At 44.3% G+C, this 16,180-nt stretch overlaps 1 protein-coding gene across 1 annotated transcript; it reads right to left on the bottom strand.

Moving 5' to 3' along the window:
- Positions 1-687: 687 nt before the first annotated feature.
- Positions 688-10,831, bottom strand: BTN1A1 (butyrophilin subfamily 1 member A1). The gene is made up of 8 exons (XM_003263298.2): positions 10,776-10,831; positions 9,753-9,887; positions 9,183-9,530; positions 5,895-6,176; positions 4,274-4,423; positions 3,133-3,153; positions 3,018-3,044; positions 688-2,604 (listed from the first exon to the last, which is right to left on the bottom strand). Exons 2-8 carry the CDS (start codon positions 9,829-9,831, stop codon positions 1,931-1,933), a joined length of 1,581 nt encoding a protein of 526 aa, XP_003263346.1. The 5' UTR covers positions 9,832-9,887; positions 10,776-10,831; the 3' UTR covers positions 688-1,930.
- Between the last annotated feature and the right edge of the window lie 5,349 nt (positions 10,832-16,180).

The following is a 16,180-nucleotide window of genomic DNA, read 5'->3' as shown; positions in this document are numbered from 1 at the left end:
CCTGTTGGGAGGTAATTAGATCATGGGGGCGGTTTCTCATGAGTGGTTTAGCACCATCCCCTCAGTGCTATTTTTTTTTTTTGGAGACGGAGTCTCTCTCTGTCGCCTAGGCTGGAGTGAAGTGAGTGGCATGATCTTGGCTTACTGCAACCTCTGCCTCCAAGGTTCAACCAATTCTCCTGCCTCAGCCTCCCAAGTAGCTGGGACTACGGGCCTGTGCCACCAAGCCCGGCTAATTTTTTTGGTATTTTTAGTAGAGATGGGGTTTCACTATGTTTGTCAGGCTGGTCTCGAACTCCTGACCTCGTGATCCACCCGCCTCGGCCTCCCAAAGTGCTGGGATTACAGGCATGAGCCACCGTGCCCAGCCTAAACTTCTTATCTTTATAAATTACCCAGTCTCAGGTATTTCTTTACAGAAATGTGAGAATAGACTAATAAAAAATTGTTCCTGAGTTGAGATTCTGTATTCCTGCTTGAAGACCCTTGGTAAGTAGTTGTTCCCTCATGAGGCATCAGACCCCATGTGCACCTGCCCTGGTGAGCCCACTGCCATCAGGCCTAGGGATGGGTCTTAGACCACATACAATGGCAAAGCTTTAGACAGCTGCATTCCCATGCAGGTTTCTTTCCCTGTGTTTTATTTCGTTTCAGTTGATTTAAAAAAAAGAAAGGTTAAGAGGCTGCTTTCAGCAATCAGACAAACTTATTTATTAGGTAAAGATGATGAGCAACGTCTATCCTGGAAACTGGAGAATACGATGGAAACGGAAGATGTAAGCCTGGAGTCCATTGGCAAGAGAAGCCACATGTGTAAAGGAAAGTGCTCAGGGGCAAATACACAGGTGCCACAGTCTAGCTGCACTGAACACAATGATGCAGCATTCAGGGGACCCCGAGGAGAGGCAGCATATAGGAAAGCTGGGTAGGGAAAGAGTGAAAGGTGCACAGTGTGGAAATGGAGGCAGTTGAAGCTAACTGAAGGTGTGTGTAAGGGGTTTGGGCATTGAGATGAGGGCTGAAGTGACACAAGGTTGAGATGGTGACTGATCAAGTGGTGATATCACTGAAGGATGATTTCTAGGAATGTCTTTGAAATGGAGAGATGCTATAACAAAAAGAAGAGGACAACTGGAAACTTATGGAGTCAACAAATTAAGGGTGGAATGACTTCCAGGCAAGGGAGAAAAAGGAGGGCGCAGAGAAAGCAACAAGATACAAAAGACAGCTGTGCAAACAATTTTTGAGTTTTGTCAAAAATTCTCTCTTCTATCACACTTTTTGCCTGACCCTTCATCCCTGCTCATCTCAGTTCCTCTCTGCTCCCCCTTTTCCACAGCTCAGCACCCATAGAAGTGGGGCCAGTCTCCTCTGTCCTATAGGACATGGCTTAGAAAATTTGAGATATAGGCTGTGAAAACTCTGTGGAAGAGCCAGGTGTCCATCATGTGCCTGGATTCACCTCACTTCCCTCCATCATAATGTTCCCTCCAAGTTCCTTTATGGGATTTCAGCCTGAGATTGTCCTTTCGCAGCACATTTTGAATTTTCCACTTGCCTAAAGCCTGTTATTCCACATACCCTTATCCTGGATACCAAGATATTTCAACCACAACCCCATGCTAACCTGACCCAATCTCGATCCCTAATCTGTCCTTTGAGTTTGCTCCAAGTAGTTTCCTATAGGTTCTAGTCTTAAGGGATTAGAACACTAGAAGCAGTTTGAGTCACCCCTCCATCCTCCAAATATTGGTACAGAAACAGATTTGGAAGGTGCAATCCCCACCCTCTCTAGCAGCAGCAATGCAACCTTCACAGGATTAATTTATTGCCACCCAACAGGAAGAAACAGGCTGGGTAAAGCTGGCAGGTGAAGCCTCAGAAGGCTATGGAGGAGAGGGGTTAGAGGAAAGGAAAACAGATGAGCACCTTAAGGTGCCCCTTGGCTGGGTTGGGTAGGGATTAGCTTAGAATGGAGAGTGTCTGCATCCCTAGGGGCAGAGTCCTCCCCCATGGGGGACAATGGGATCTCCTTAGAAAGGTCCTGGGCGTTAGCAATGACTGTGACCCCCTCAGGCCCCTCAGCAATTGGGCAGATGGTCAGGGGCTTTTTACCGCTGGACCATAGGCAAAAGAAGGGCCGGAGGGGGCCAGAGAAAGAGACATTGGAGAAAGTATAGATATTAGATCCATCATTCATGTTGTAGAAGGAGATGTCTCCTGATTCATAGTCTAGGAAAATCCCAACCCGGTGTGGGGGCCCTGCCAATGGGAGAGGGGTCCGGAGAGGAGTGAGGGCCCAGTACCCATTTCCATACAACTCTACAGCCCAGAACCCATTCTCAGGAGTCATGGGGTCGAATCCTTTCTTCATCACATTCTCCCTACACACGCCGATTGCCCAGTCAGTCCTGTCTCCCACCTCTACCTCCCAGTAATGCCTTCCTGAGGTGAAGGTCTCATGGCCCAACACACAGGGCCAGGAGTCAAATCTCTCTGGTTTCTCAGGCAGTTTCTGACGTGAGTCTTCCAGTCGAACAGATTTTGAATCCTCATAAAGAAAGAGGTGGGGATGAGCTGTGTCTGGGTCCAGAGTCACATCAACTGGAGAGAAAGAAACAGCAGGTCTGACATCAGTGAATATTACAGGTTGCAGGACTGTCTTTCCTTCTCCTGAGAAACAGAACACTGTTGTAGGAGTTGACAGGTCTCCTGGAGGTGGGAGGATGTTTGGCCTGCTCAGGCGTCTCCATTCACCACAGGATCCCCCCTTACCAGCAGCCAGAGGGTGATGTAAGAGCTGACTGTGCCGAGGGCCTAATGGGACTCTGCCGGAAGTGCCATCTTCCGAGGGTTCTCTATGTGCCTCACAGAAACTGTTGAGGCCATCTGTCATCACCGTTTCCCTTCCTGTCCTCATCACTAAAGTGTTAGTGTTTTCATTTCCAAGTATCATAGCACTTTGAATTCCTAGGGTATAGAGCCTCAGAGCCCTAGAGAAGTTCAGAGCCACTGACCTGCATGCAATGTAGCCTTTTTCCATTCTGCAAGAAAAGAGAAAGATAGTCATTGACAGGTTATATAATAAGAGAGAAAATTCTGTGGGTGAAATAACAAGAAGACAGAACTTACTGAGTTCTTCCAGGAGTCTCTCTGGAAAACAAACAAAAATACCTCAATGGCTTTCTATAGTGGACGTAAAGGAGGGGACGAAACTCATGTGGGAAACACACAAAGGAGGAACTGTTTAATTCATGACTACTTGAATATTGAAGCATTGCCAATAAATCAAGAACAAAGATTTTGTTTTGCCTTGTTTTCAAAGAAAGATGCAGGAAGTTCCTACATATTGGAACTGGCTTGGGATCAGATTTTTTTTTTTTTTTTAATATAGAACCTCATTCTGTCTCCCAGTCTGGAGTGCAGTGGTGCAATCTCAGCTCACTGTAACCTCCACCTCCCAGGTTCAAGCAATTCTCCCACCTCAGCCTCCCGAGTAGATGAGACTACAGGTGTGGGCCACGACCCTGGCTAAATTTTGTATTTTTAGTAGAGATGGGGTTTCACCATGTTGTCCAGCCTGGTCTTGAACTCCTGACCTCATGTATTCCACCCACCTCGGCCTCCCAAAGTGCTAAGATTACAGGCATGAGCCACTGCGCCCGGCCTCAGATCTTTAATAATAAGATTGGTAGTGAGTAATTGAGTTAAAAGTGGGAGTAGGGTCTGAGGGTGGGTAGTGAGTAAACATCAGCCCTGATATCTTGATTAGACTCTGCCTATGCCCCAATCTTCTGTGCTTCTTCATATTGGCATCTGTGACTTCAGGAGTCTTATGATTTCTTCCAATTTTCAGAATTCTAGAATCAAGTATCTTCTTTTTTTGAGACGTAGTCTCACTCTGTCGCTCAGGCTAGAGTGCAATGGCACGATCTCGGCTTACTGCAAACTCCGCCTCCTAGGTTCAAGCAATTCTCCTGCCTCAGCCTCCCGAGTAGCTGGGATTACAGGCACCCACCACCAAGCCTGGCTAATTTTTGTATTTTTAGTCAAGATGGAGTTTTGCCATGTTGGCCAGGTTGATCTCGAACTCCTGACCTCAGGTGATCCACCTACCTCGGCCTCCCAAACTGCTGGGATTACAGGCGTGAGCCACCATGCCCGGACTCAAATATCTTCCTGTCATCCTAAAAGAAGTCATTCTACAGGACTTGGATCCAGCCTGCCTCTGAAGCACTCCTGACACATAGCCCTTGTGGATTCTATGGTTTACCTTTAGAGCTGAATTCATTCCTCCTCTCTCTGGATCTTTCGTTGTACAGTCTCCAAGAGAAAAATATGGACCCAATGGTGAGAAATCCTAGAGCCATCAGGATGACAGCCACAGCCACTATCCACGGAGTCAGCCTTGGGAGGGAGGAAGCTAAAACAAAATCCCCAAGAAGGACATTAGTTGAGAAATTCTGAGCAAGTCCAGCTTTTCTCCAGATTCCAAAGGAGGGTAGAAGAGGTGATGGCCTGGACCACTCTCGTCCCTCATATAGAAAAAATATAGTCACTCCAATGCTACTCTAAACTTTTGAGAAAAAAATTGACTTCAAGCAGGAGTCAGCAGAGAAAGAGAGAAATGAAGAGTAATTTTGGGACAGGACCTGTGAAATAATAAATATAATGGACCAATTCATGTCATTATGGAAATTTTTCCTTAACTATCAGTGTGGAATGGGAGCCAAGAGGATGAAGGAGGTAAATAAGGAAGGGGAAATGTGCCTCTGTATGTAACAGAATGGGACTCATTGACCAAAGAATATGGAAAAGTTTCTGCCTGAACCAGAGACAGTATCTGGGGAATAATGAGAGGATTTGCTTCCCTGAGGACCCTGGAAACCTAGACAGAGCCCTAGCATGGGATGGGAGGGAGAAGTGAGTATGGGTGGAAATGGCAAAAGTAGAAAAATAGCTTTAAGTCTTTTTTTTTTTTTTTGAGATGGAGTCTCACTGTCACCCAGGCTGGAGTGCAGTGGCGTGATCTCGGCTCACTGCAAGCTCCACCTCCCGGGTTCACGCCATTCTCCTGCCTCAGCCTCCCAAGTAGCTGGGACTACAGGCACCCACCACCATGCCTGGCTAATTTTTTTGTATTTTTAGTAGAGGCGGGGTTTCACCATGTTAGCCAGTATGGTCTCGATCTCCTGACCTTGTGATCTGCCTGTCTTGGCCTCCCAAAGTGCTGGGATTACAGGCGTGAGCCACCGCGCCCGGCCAACTTAGTCTTTTTGTTTACTTGAAGAGAGAAGGCTCTGGTTCAGGAAGGCCTCCAGGGACAAAGCTTCTCTATCTCACTTAGATCTCCTAAAATGGAAAATCTGGAATTTCACTGGGTGTGATGGCTCCCACCTATAATCCCAGCACTTTGGGAGGCTGAAGCAGGTGGATTGCTTGAGGCCAGAAGTTCAAGACCAGCCTGGGGAACATGGTGAAACCCTGCCTTTGCTAAAAATACACAAAATTAATTGGGCACGGTGGTGTGAACTTGTCGTCCCAGCTATTTTGGAGGTTGAGGCAGGAGAATCGCTTGAACCTGGGAAGCAGAGCTTGTAGTGAGCTGAGATCATTCTGTTGCTGCACTCCAGTCTGGGCAACAGAATGAGACAATGTCTCAAAAAATAAATAGATAAATAATCTCAGATTTATTTGAGATCAAGGTAGGTTTATGTCTTCAGTATCTTAACTCTTCTAATAAAGTTGGTGGGGTTCCCTTAAGTCACTGGACAAGAGCTTAGGTGGGGAAAGTAGACAACTCTGCCATGAGGTCACATCTGGGCAGGTGTCCCAGGTGGTGTGGCTCTGAAGCTGTGTCAACATAGGAATCCAGCAGCATTGGTTCCACTAACCTGGTATGGATATTTCTACTTCCTTCTCCTGGCCAAGAAGGAGATTCTGGATGTAGCAGGACACATTTTTCGCAGAAGTGTCTCTGATGGTCACTGAAGCAGCCACAGTGAACAAACCTTCTTCATCAGGATTCCTGGACTCTGATGTAGATGGAAACTTCTCTCCCTTGGAAGACCTCCACTGCACCTGGGGCTCTGGGTACCATCCCACTGAGGTGCACTCCAGCCGGATTTCTCCATTCTCTTGAACTTGCATACTGATGTAAGGGTCAGAGCCTAGAGCTATGGAGAGAGAATCTAGACTTAATGTTTTAGTGGACCCCTTTTGGGAGCCTTATAACCATAGAGTTACATAGTTTGAGAAAGAGAGAGACAGAAAGGCACAAGTGGACTAGTAGTGGGAAGAACTCATCTCCATATTTCAATACACAAGGAAACTGAGGGCCAGGCACAGTGGTTTATGTCTGTAATGTCAGCACTGAGGCAGCATTACTTGAGTCCAGGGGATCAAGACCAGCCTGGCAACACAATGAGACCCCATCTCTTTGGGCATGGTGGTTCTTGCCTGTATTCCTAGCTACTTGGGAGGCTGAGGTTGGAGGATTGCTTGAGTTCAGGAGTTCAAGGCCGCAGTAAGCTGTGATGGCACCACTGCACTCCAGCCTGGGTGACAGAGTGAAATGCTGTTTCTAAAAAAGTTTTTTTTTTTTTTAAAGGACATTGAAGTACCAATAAAAGGAATTTCATATACCTTACCAGAAAGGGATGCCTTGTTGGGATCAAGCCTTTGAAATGTTTGCAGCAGTTTGGTGGGCAGACTTGGGGGTGCTTGTCCATCCAGCAGGAACACTAAGACCAATAACTCAGAGGTGGGTTAGTGGTCTAGGCTGAGAGCCTCAGAGCTGGCCAATAGCTCTGTGGTTGAGAGCATTATGAGAAGACTTTGGTGGGGAGGAGAACTAGGACTGGGTATTTAAGGATGAACAGAGGAATATCCTTGAGTAGAGGATTGGCGATTATTTGGCTTGAGATTATAGTTGACAATTTAAGCTTTCTTTATCTATGATGTTGATTCAGAAATTTTCTTAAATGGTCTCAACTTTATATTCCCTCACATAATTGTGGCCTGTTTTATATAAACATAAAGCTGCTTTTCTGGTGTGTTCAGCCTATTTTTTTCTCTAATTCCACATGGTACAGAAAAACACTGAGCTGCATAAAAGAGCTCTTAAACACATTTCCACAACCACTGGTTAAAATCCACATTCCAAGAATGTGTATATACAAGAATGTATATTCTTTTCATGGAAGGAGCTGCCACTTGCAGCAGATTCTCAATGGTGTCTGCCACTCATAAAAGGTGACACATTTTATGCCATCAAATCTCTAGGTTTTTATAATCAACCTTTAAGATACTTCTTCCCTAAAAACAAAATGTCAAAATTTTAATTATACATGATGCTGCAACTGGGGGACTCTGTTGTGAAGCATGGACCCATGTTTCACCCAAGTATTTTTCAAACTTTATGTTTACTTGAATATATATCTATGTATATGGATATATATAATATACGCATATAGATATAGATAATATATGCATATATGATATATATGTGAAAGGCAATATATTTGTATATTATATGTTTTAGATCAGTTTAAGGCACAGTACAGTATCTAATAAATCTATAATGTTTTTAGAATTGGCGAGGTCATTTCTCATATATTGTCTAATTTTATTTTATTCTTTTTTTTTTTTTTTTTGAGACGAGTCTCACTCTGTTGCCCAGGCTGGAGTGCAGTGGTGCAATCTCAGCTCACTGCAACCTCTGCCTCCCAGGTTCAAGCGATTTTCCTTGAGTAGCTGGGATTGCAGGTATGACCCAGCTAATTTCTTTATGTATTTTTAGTAGAGATGGGGTTTTGCCATGTTGGCCAGGCTGGTCTTGAATATCCTGATCGAAAGTGATCCACCCGCCTTGGCCTCCCAAAATGCTGGGATTACAGGCATGAGACACCACACCCCACCTTTTTTTTTTTTTTTTTGACAGCACACTCTATTGTCCAGGCTGGAGTGCAGTGGCAACCATCAGCTCACTGTAACCTTGAACTTCTTGGCTCAAGAGATCCTCCTGCCTCTGCTTCCCAAAGCGCTGAGATTATAGGAGTTGGCCACTGGTCCCAGACTATTTTATTCTTGAAAAATAATCTTAGATAAAAACATCCTCAGTTTTACAGTAAAAATCAGAAAGAGATTTGCTTGATGTCATTCACTAGGAATTGAGAAAGTCAGACCTCAATGCGTACTTTCCTCCTCAAAGCTTATTATTTTCTTTATTGTTTCCCTTTGAATTCTGGCTTGAAGCAAAAAAGGGAACAAGAACAGAATCTTTTCTATATGAATCAGGAATGTGACAAATGGCCATACTCTCTAATCTTAGGATGTCAGTCTTTAGAGACTAATCCATAAGCCAGCCTTAAAGTGTGTGGTATGCTCACCACAGCCATAAGATGTGTAATGGTGAGAAATAAAATTTAAATGTACAATTCAGGGACTTGATGAAGTAAATTATGGTGTACTTGTATAAAAGAATGTTATATAACTCTTACATGTATTTAATTATTTCATAAAGAAATGCTTACCCTATTATTGAAAAAGGGCTGGAGATAATTGAAATAAAGTTCTACAATAAAGACATTACACTGTTCTCTCCATGTTTAACTCAAAACCCTTTCTCACTGATTTCCTACTGTAGGACCTTCAGTACCTTCTAGCTGTGGAGTCCTAATCAGGGGAAAGCAAAGAGATAAGGCAGATAAGCTACAAGTCTGCCTTTCTTCATGGTCCAGTACACAGCCCTCTTGTGCAAATAACTCACAGTCGTCCTTCCTGTGTCCAACTATCACCAAACACCTGCAAGTTAGCTCACTGCAACCTTTGCCTTATAGATACTGCACAAAGCCCTCTTCAACAGACAGCATAAAAACTATTTTAGAAATTCTCCAGCAAGCCTTTGTTTCCTGGCAGTCAGCTTCTCTTTTGCTGATCTTGCCTTTTGCCTCCTCGCAAAGTATTTTCATACTTTTAAAAGTAAATCTGCCTTTCTTTACAACTGTCTTGGTAAATTCTTTTAGCCCCCTCACCTCCCGCCCAGATAGTCGTCCCTCCCCGGCGACATCAACCTAAAAGAGATTTTGAGAATGAATCTGATGGTTTCCAAAGTAACTGATCCATACGAAAGTGTATACAGCAAGGGAGTCGTCGGAGAAAGTCAAAACCCGTCTACTCACCAGCCACCTTCAGATGCACCAGGGCTTCTTCGTAGCTTCCATCCTCCCTGATAAAGCACGTGTACTCCCCGTCGTCAGAGACTCTGACGCCACGGATCCTCAAGGCCACGCGCCCCTTGGCGATGCCGTCCTGGACCAGCGTCGCCCGCCCGCGGTACTCGGGCATCTGCTCGGCTTCCTGCTCGCGCCCGTCCCTATGCACCAGCACGGCCGGCGAAACCTTCTTTCGGAACCAGCGCAGCTCCAGGTGCTCGGCGCTCGCGTTCGGGGACAGGCGACAGGGCAGCTCGGCGTCCTCACCCACAATGGACAGGATGGGCTCCGGGGGTCCAATCACGTCAAAGGGAGCTGCCGAAAAACGAGCGGGATCAGACGGGATGTGGAGATGGGAACTGCGGACAGACACCGACCAGATTCTCGCCAAAGCGCAGTGCCCCGCGCTCTCTTACTCCTTTGACAGCTGTTTGTCTGGATCCAGTGGAGGTCTCCAGGGAGAGCCAAGTGGGATTGTTTATTTTACATTTATTGAGATATTTCAACTATGCAGGCCAGAGAGAGAGAGAGACCTACCTGAATCCAGTTTAGGCAGCTGGAGGAGAATGAGGGTGAGCAGACATCTGGGGAGACCGGAGCTTGCGAAAACTGCCATCTCCCACCCTTCTGGAGCAGCAAGATAACTGATGTGAGTCCCTCAGGAGCTTCAGCCTAGTAGATGAATGGACAGGAGACAACTACCGGCTCTGTCAACCCTCCGCTTTCCAAAGTCCTCTCCACAGTTCTTTCCAGCAGCAAGTGTTCTGGTCATTTGCCCCTGAAACCTCCTCTCAGCCTCTATCCCCAGTATGGATTTTTAGTTTACGCTGTGGTTATCACCTTCCCACCCACTACTCTAACTCTAAAACTTAGGAGAAGGGAACTGTGAGACATAACACCCATTAGTTGGTTGCATATCGATGAACAAATCTTGGAATCACTGCACTAAAAAAAAAGTCTCCTATTTATTTATTTATTTATTTATTTATTTATTTATTTTTGAGACAGAGTCTTGCTCTGCTGACCAGCTTGGAGTGCAGTGCCATGATCTCGGCTGATTGCAACCTCAGCCTCCTGGGTTTCAGCGATTTTTCTGCCTCAGCCTCCGGAGTAGCTGGGACTACAGGCGCGCACCACCATGCCCGGCTATTTTTTGTAGTTTTAGTAGAGACGGAATTTCACCACGTTGGCCAGGCTGGCCTCGAATTCCTGGCCTCGTGATCCACCCGCCTTGGCCTCCTAAAGTGCTGGGATTACAGGCGTAAGCCACCGTGCCCAGCCAAAGCCTTTTTTCAAATACAAGAATTTGGTATTTGCTTTTGGCAATGATAATAAAGATAAGGATATAAAGGCGGAAATGGAGTCCAAGGAAATGAATTGGAGGAGAAGAGAGAAAAGATGGGAAGAGATGGAGCAAGAAGCAGGAGTTGAAGCAAACAAAAGGGCTTGAAGAGTAGAGGGCCTAGGACCAAGGAGAAAGGAGCTGGAGGGAGAGAAGTATGCTGTGCCCTCCTGGCTGCTCACTCCCTCAGGGAGCTGAGAGTAACCACACATACTGACCTGGGTGATCTTGGAGAAAAAGGCACAAGAGGCCACTGCTACCAAGTGAGAAAGCTGGCTGTGGCCCCCGGGGCAAAAGTTAAAAGCCAGCAGGAAAAGGAAGGAGGAGGTGCTCTCAGGAAAGCCTGCCTCCAGGTGGCCTGGTATATTCACTTTGAGAAAAAAAAAGGGAGATGAAAAGTTTTTCAGAGAGATGGAAAACTGAATTTGTGGTCTTCAGCTCAGAAATCAAGATATGCATTGATGAGCTGGACCAAATGAAAGGCAGAAAAGAGAAAAAAGGAAGAGAAGCAAGGAAACACACAAACGAGATGTGATGGCATCAGCCAGTTATTTCCTCTTTCCAAGCCTCAGTTCTTTGATCTCTAAAATGGTAATAATATTGATCATACCTTTCTTGAAGAGGTGCTGGGAGGATTAAATGAGATTAAGCAGGTAAAATGCTTAGCACATAGTAGGAACTCAGCGGAGGATAAATTGTTATTCTATTATTATTTCTGTGGGTTGAAAAATGAAAGCCCAGAGGCCAAGGTAGCAGTAGCCTCTGGCTATAGCTGTCTTCGTTATTGGAGCGTCCGTCCACCTTAGGTGCTGTGTCTGTTGGCACAACTCCATTAAAGGCCAGTCTTAACGGTAGGCTGTGAATGTGCCAGCTCATAAAGTGTAATTCTGTTTACAGGGCCCCAAAGTTGCCTCCCTGACAATTATTTCTCTTGAAGCAACTCATCATGAGGCCTACAATTCCTTAATTTATACTAAACCTACCTCTCATTGTTATGAAAAAATTTAAAAATACAGAAAAATATTTTTATAAAATGGAGGTCACACTTAAATCTACTAATGATAGCCTTAATTCACATTTTGGCCTATTTCCTTCCAAGATTTATTTTATGCTTATGTATACCATAAAAGCAATCAATTAGACTTTTTGTGTAACTCAAAATATTGTTAATAGTTGTATAATTGCCATGGTTGTGGGACATTTGGGATTTTTTTTCCTATTGTAAATAATACACTTTATATATGTCTTTATTTACAAATTGGATAATGTCCTGATAAGCTGTTTGATAAATTTCCAGAAATAGAGTCATCAGATCAAATGGTATAAGCATATTTCTTTTCTTTTTCTTTTTTTTTTTTTTTTGAGACAGAATCTCACTCTGTCGCCTAGGCTGGAGTGCAGTGGCATAATCTCGGCTCACTGCAACCTCCGCTTCCAGGGTTCAAGGGATTCTCCTGTTGCCTCAGCCTCCTGAGTAGCTGAGATTTACAGGCACGTACCACCATGCCCAGCTAATTTTTGTATTTTAGTGGAGACAGGGCTTCACCATGTTGGCCAGGCTGGTCTCGAACTCCTGACCTCCAGTGATCTGCTTGCCTTGGTCTCCCAAAGGGCTGGAATTACAGGCGTGAGCCACCATGTCCGACCTGGTATCAGCATATTTCTACAGTCCCTTCCTGAAATGTTAAACCCATCACACCCTCAATGGAAGTGCCCTCACCTAATCCCTGGTAGCACTGAGAAGTTATTATTTCACATCCTTACTATTGGGATGGGTCAAGTTAATTAAATTATTATTTATTGTGCCTTTATATGACAGCGAGGCTGGAGTTTTTTATGTGTTAATTAGACATTTAATACATTCTAGAAATGAGATTTTCAGGCCAGTTGCCCATTGTTTTCAAGACTGGTCCTGGTGCTAGTTCTTAGCAATCTGTGTGAACTTTTAATAACTTAAAAATATCAATCCTGTATTATATTTGTAACAAACATTCTTCCCGGTTTTGTTATTTATCTTTGAGTTGGAATTGTGATTAAGACAAAAGACAGTTGCTCCATTTCACCCACCAAACTGCCACGAGAATGATCTTTCCCAAATGCAAATCTGATCATATCACTTTTTGCTTAAAAATCCTTCCGCATCTCCCTAGTGACTTCAGCATCAAGTTTATGCACCTTAATCTGGTTAGGAAAATGCTGTAGGTCTAGCTTGATCTGGTCAAGAAAATACTCTGGCAGTCTCCTTGCTTCTTTCCTGAGGGCCTTTTCTCCATTCCCCTTCTCGTTCCCTGCTTGTCCACCCACAGGCTGAATTTGGAGTGGGTGTGGTTACCTCAACCCACAATGCCTCTCAGGCCTCCAGATAGCAGTGCTTGCCTTCCCTCTTCCAGAATATTCTGTCCCCTCTTAGCATTTTTTTTTTTTTTTTTTTTTTGAGATGGAGTCTCACTTTGTCACCCAGGCTGGAGGGCAGTGGCACAATTTCGGCTCACTGCAACCTCTGACTCCCAGGTTCAAGCATTTCTCCTGCCTTAGCCTCCCAAGTAGCTGGGACTATAGGCGTGCCCCACCACACCTGGCTTTGTTTGTATTTTTGGTAGAGGCGGGGTTTCCCATTGTTGGCCAGGCTGGTTTTGAACTCCTGACCTCAAGTGATACACCCGCCTTGGTCTCCCAAAGTGCTGGGATTACAGGTGTGAGCCACCGCGACTGGCCTGTTCCCTCTCATCTTTATGATGAACTCCTATTCTTCCCTCAAAAGCTCATGTAAGGGCTGCACCTTCTGCAATGTCTTTCAGACATTGCATCAAACAGGTGCAACCTCACTTCTAGGACTTCTCCTGATTAGCCTTTGTCCCCTCCAAGAGAAATAGGCTTTCCTGGAAGATGGGCCAGGTGTATCCTGTGACACTTGGTCCCTTTCTCATGGCAGACACCTGATCTGAGCCCTAGTTTCAGAAGCAGATGTGTTTATTGTCATCTTTTGTTTCCAAGCTTATCTTCCCCTCTTAAACTGAGCTTTCCTAGTTCTTACTCCCTGTCTTCTCATCAGCATATAGACTGAAATAGAATTTGTGGCTTCATTCAAACCCATCATTCCTTAGCCTTCCTAGTTTGAAAGGCTCCTGTCCCATTTTCCTCTTCATGCTTAACTTTCTGATCATATCACCTATAATCTATTTCCCCTTCCTCATCTCACTTCTCTTATCAGCCCCATTCAATGAGACTTTTGTCTCATGCTTCATATTCTCATAAGACATTGTTTTCAGGGGTAAAAAAGAGCTTTTACTTGCAACTAAGGGAGCCATACTGAAAAGAAAGGGTCTTGGGGAAAGAAGAAGAAAGTACTTAGAGCTCAAGCTATTGCATAACAGACACTATTTTGATTGGATAACATCTGGGTCATTTTGACAGAAACCAAGTCATCAGTCTTACACAATGAAAGACAGAATCTCTGAATTTCCCAAGGTTTAGAGAACAGAACCTCTAGGATGCCCCTGCCTGTCATGGTTCCTGATCGGGAGAGGCCTTGTGAGGTGGTGCTGCTCTTAGGAAGTTCCTGCTCTTCCCAGGCCCACTGGGAAACAGAAACAAAAACTTCTTCTTAGACATGAAATCATTTGGGCTGAGGAATATAATATGCTTCATATGGAACCTAACGATAAAATGTCAGCATTTGTTTCCCCTCCCTGCTTTTCACTATAACCTGTTCAAATTTTGCAGTGTTATCCTCTTGTCTAATTCAATGGTTACTCTCATTCTCATCTTACTTGACTTTCATCACTGAGGCAACCATTTGAGTCTATTTATTTATTTATTTATTTTGAGACAGAGTCTTACTCTGTCACCCAGGCTGGAGTGCAGTGGCACAATCTCGGCTTACTGCAACCTCCTGGGTTAAAGCGATTCTCATGCCTCAGCCTCCCAAGTAGCTGGGATTATAGACATGCGCCACCATGCCTGGCTAATTTTTGTACTTTTAGTAGAGATAAGGTTTCACCGTGTTGCCCAGGCTGGTCTTTGAACTCCTGACCTCAAGTGATCTGCCCTCCTTGACCTCCCAAAGTGCTGGGAATACAGGTTTGAGCCACCAAGCCCAGTCAACGTCTTTTCAAGTGTGATTCAGTTGTTTTATGTGGTACTTATCTACATATTTCTCAAGACAATATCATATTCTGTCAAAGTTTAAAAAAAAACTCTTTATATGTATTACATGTATTTTAAAAAAAAAAACCAAATAGGACAAAGAGCTTTTAAGAAATGTCAGTCCCACTTCCCACTTCCAACCTATTACTCCTGAATCCCCAGAAACAGCTTCTTTAAGTGCCCAGTTGCTTTATCTGGTACTTATCTGCATATTTCTAGAGACAATACCATATTTATGCTGCTATTTTTCTATATATCCATTTCTAGATATTACTTTTCTATACTGTATTATGATCAATTATGATTTAGCTCTCTTATATCACCAGTAGTAATACATCACAACTTCTGTTCCATATTTCCAATACTGTGGCTATGTAACTATAGTTTTACGGGACCAAGTATCATATATGATTACATTTATTTTCATGTACAACCTCTTGTTTTTTTAGGAGTAGGGAGGGGGTGAAATGATTCATTTTTGTTCCTTTGTTTAGTTTTCTTTATTCCCCTCACAGGTTTTTCCCACTCCGCTAATTGACTCTAAGCACAGTTTCCATAGTCAAGCATATCAGGTAATTTATCAATCCCCTCTCTTCATTCTTCCCAGAACAGCACTTGGGTCTTACTTAAAAAGAGATTCTGATTTAGTAGGTCTGGAATAGGACCAGGATTCTCACTGCTAGTTGCTCTGGTCCACAGGTCTATAGGGCAAGATCTACAGCCTACAGCTCTGTTTTTTCTTTTTTTTCTTTCTTGAGTCAGTGGAGGGGGTGTTGGGTGTAGGGTGCAGGTTTGGGGGCTGGTCCTGCTATGTTGCCCAGGCTGGACTCAAACTCCTGGGCTCAAGGGACTTCCCACTTCAGCCTCTCCAGTAGCTAGGAATACAGGCACGTGCCACTGCACCCACCCAGCTATAGCTCTTTATCTTGCTCCTTATTCAGAAGCTTTCTGTGAAGAGGCAGCTACTAGCTTTCCATGAATTATGGAGATGCCTCTGAGGGATGGTTCTGGCTCAAGGTCTTGGGCTTGTTTTACATGTGGCCATACTGAGCCAAGACAAAGGACTGGGGTGAATGGGCATCATGTACAATACTGTATTCTTCTGTGGCTTGCTAGTGAGCTTTGTGGTCAGCTGCTCTTTCTTGGGGGCACACACCATTGATATGGTAGTAATAATCAGATATGACCTAATGGTGCTTCAACATTATTATAGTGACATAATTCTGCTATTTATCAAGCCCGTGTTAAAATTATACATACAGAGTTTGTATAATGTTATAATTTGTGTAATTTATGCACAACAGCTTGCATATGTGAAGGCAGAGGGGAAGTGAAGCAAAGATGGTGTGGAGATGAAGATGGTGGACTTCTGTGTGGAAGAGGGGTTAGCAGGGGTTTGCCCTGGGGAAGCAAAAGGCTGAGATCTGGTGGAGTGTGGACATCCCTGAATTATATTCTTGGAAGTACTTTTGAAATG

Source organism: Nomascus leucogenys, chromosome 8 (assembly GCF_006542625.1).
Source record: "Nomascus leucogenys isolate Asia chromosome 8, Asia_NLE_v1, whole genome shotgun sequence".
Lineage (NCBI taxonomy): Eukaryota > Metazoa > Chordata > Mammalia > Primates > Hylobatidae > Nomascus > Nomascus leucogenys.
The sequence above is the reverse complement of the archived record's forward strand: the minus strand, read 5'-3'. Positions and strand labels throughout refer to the sequence as shown.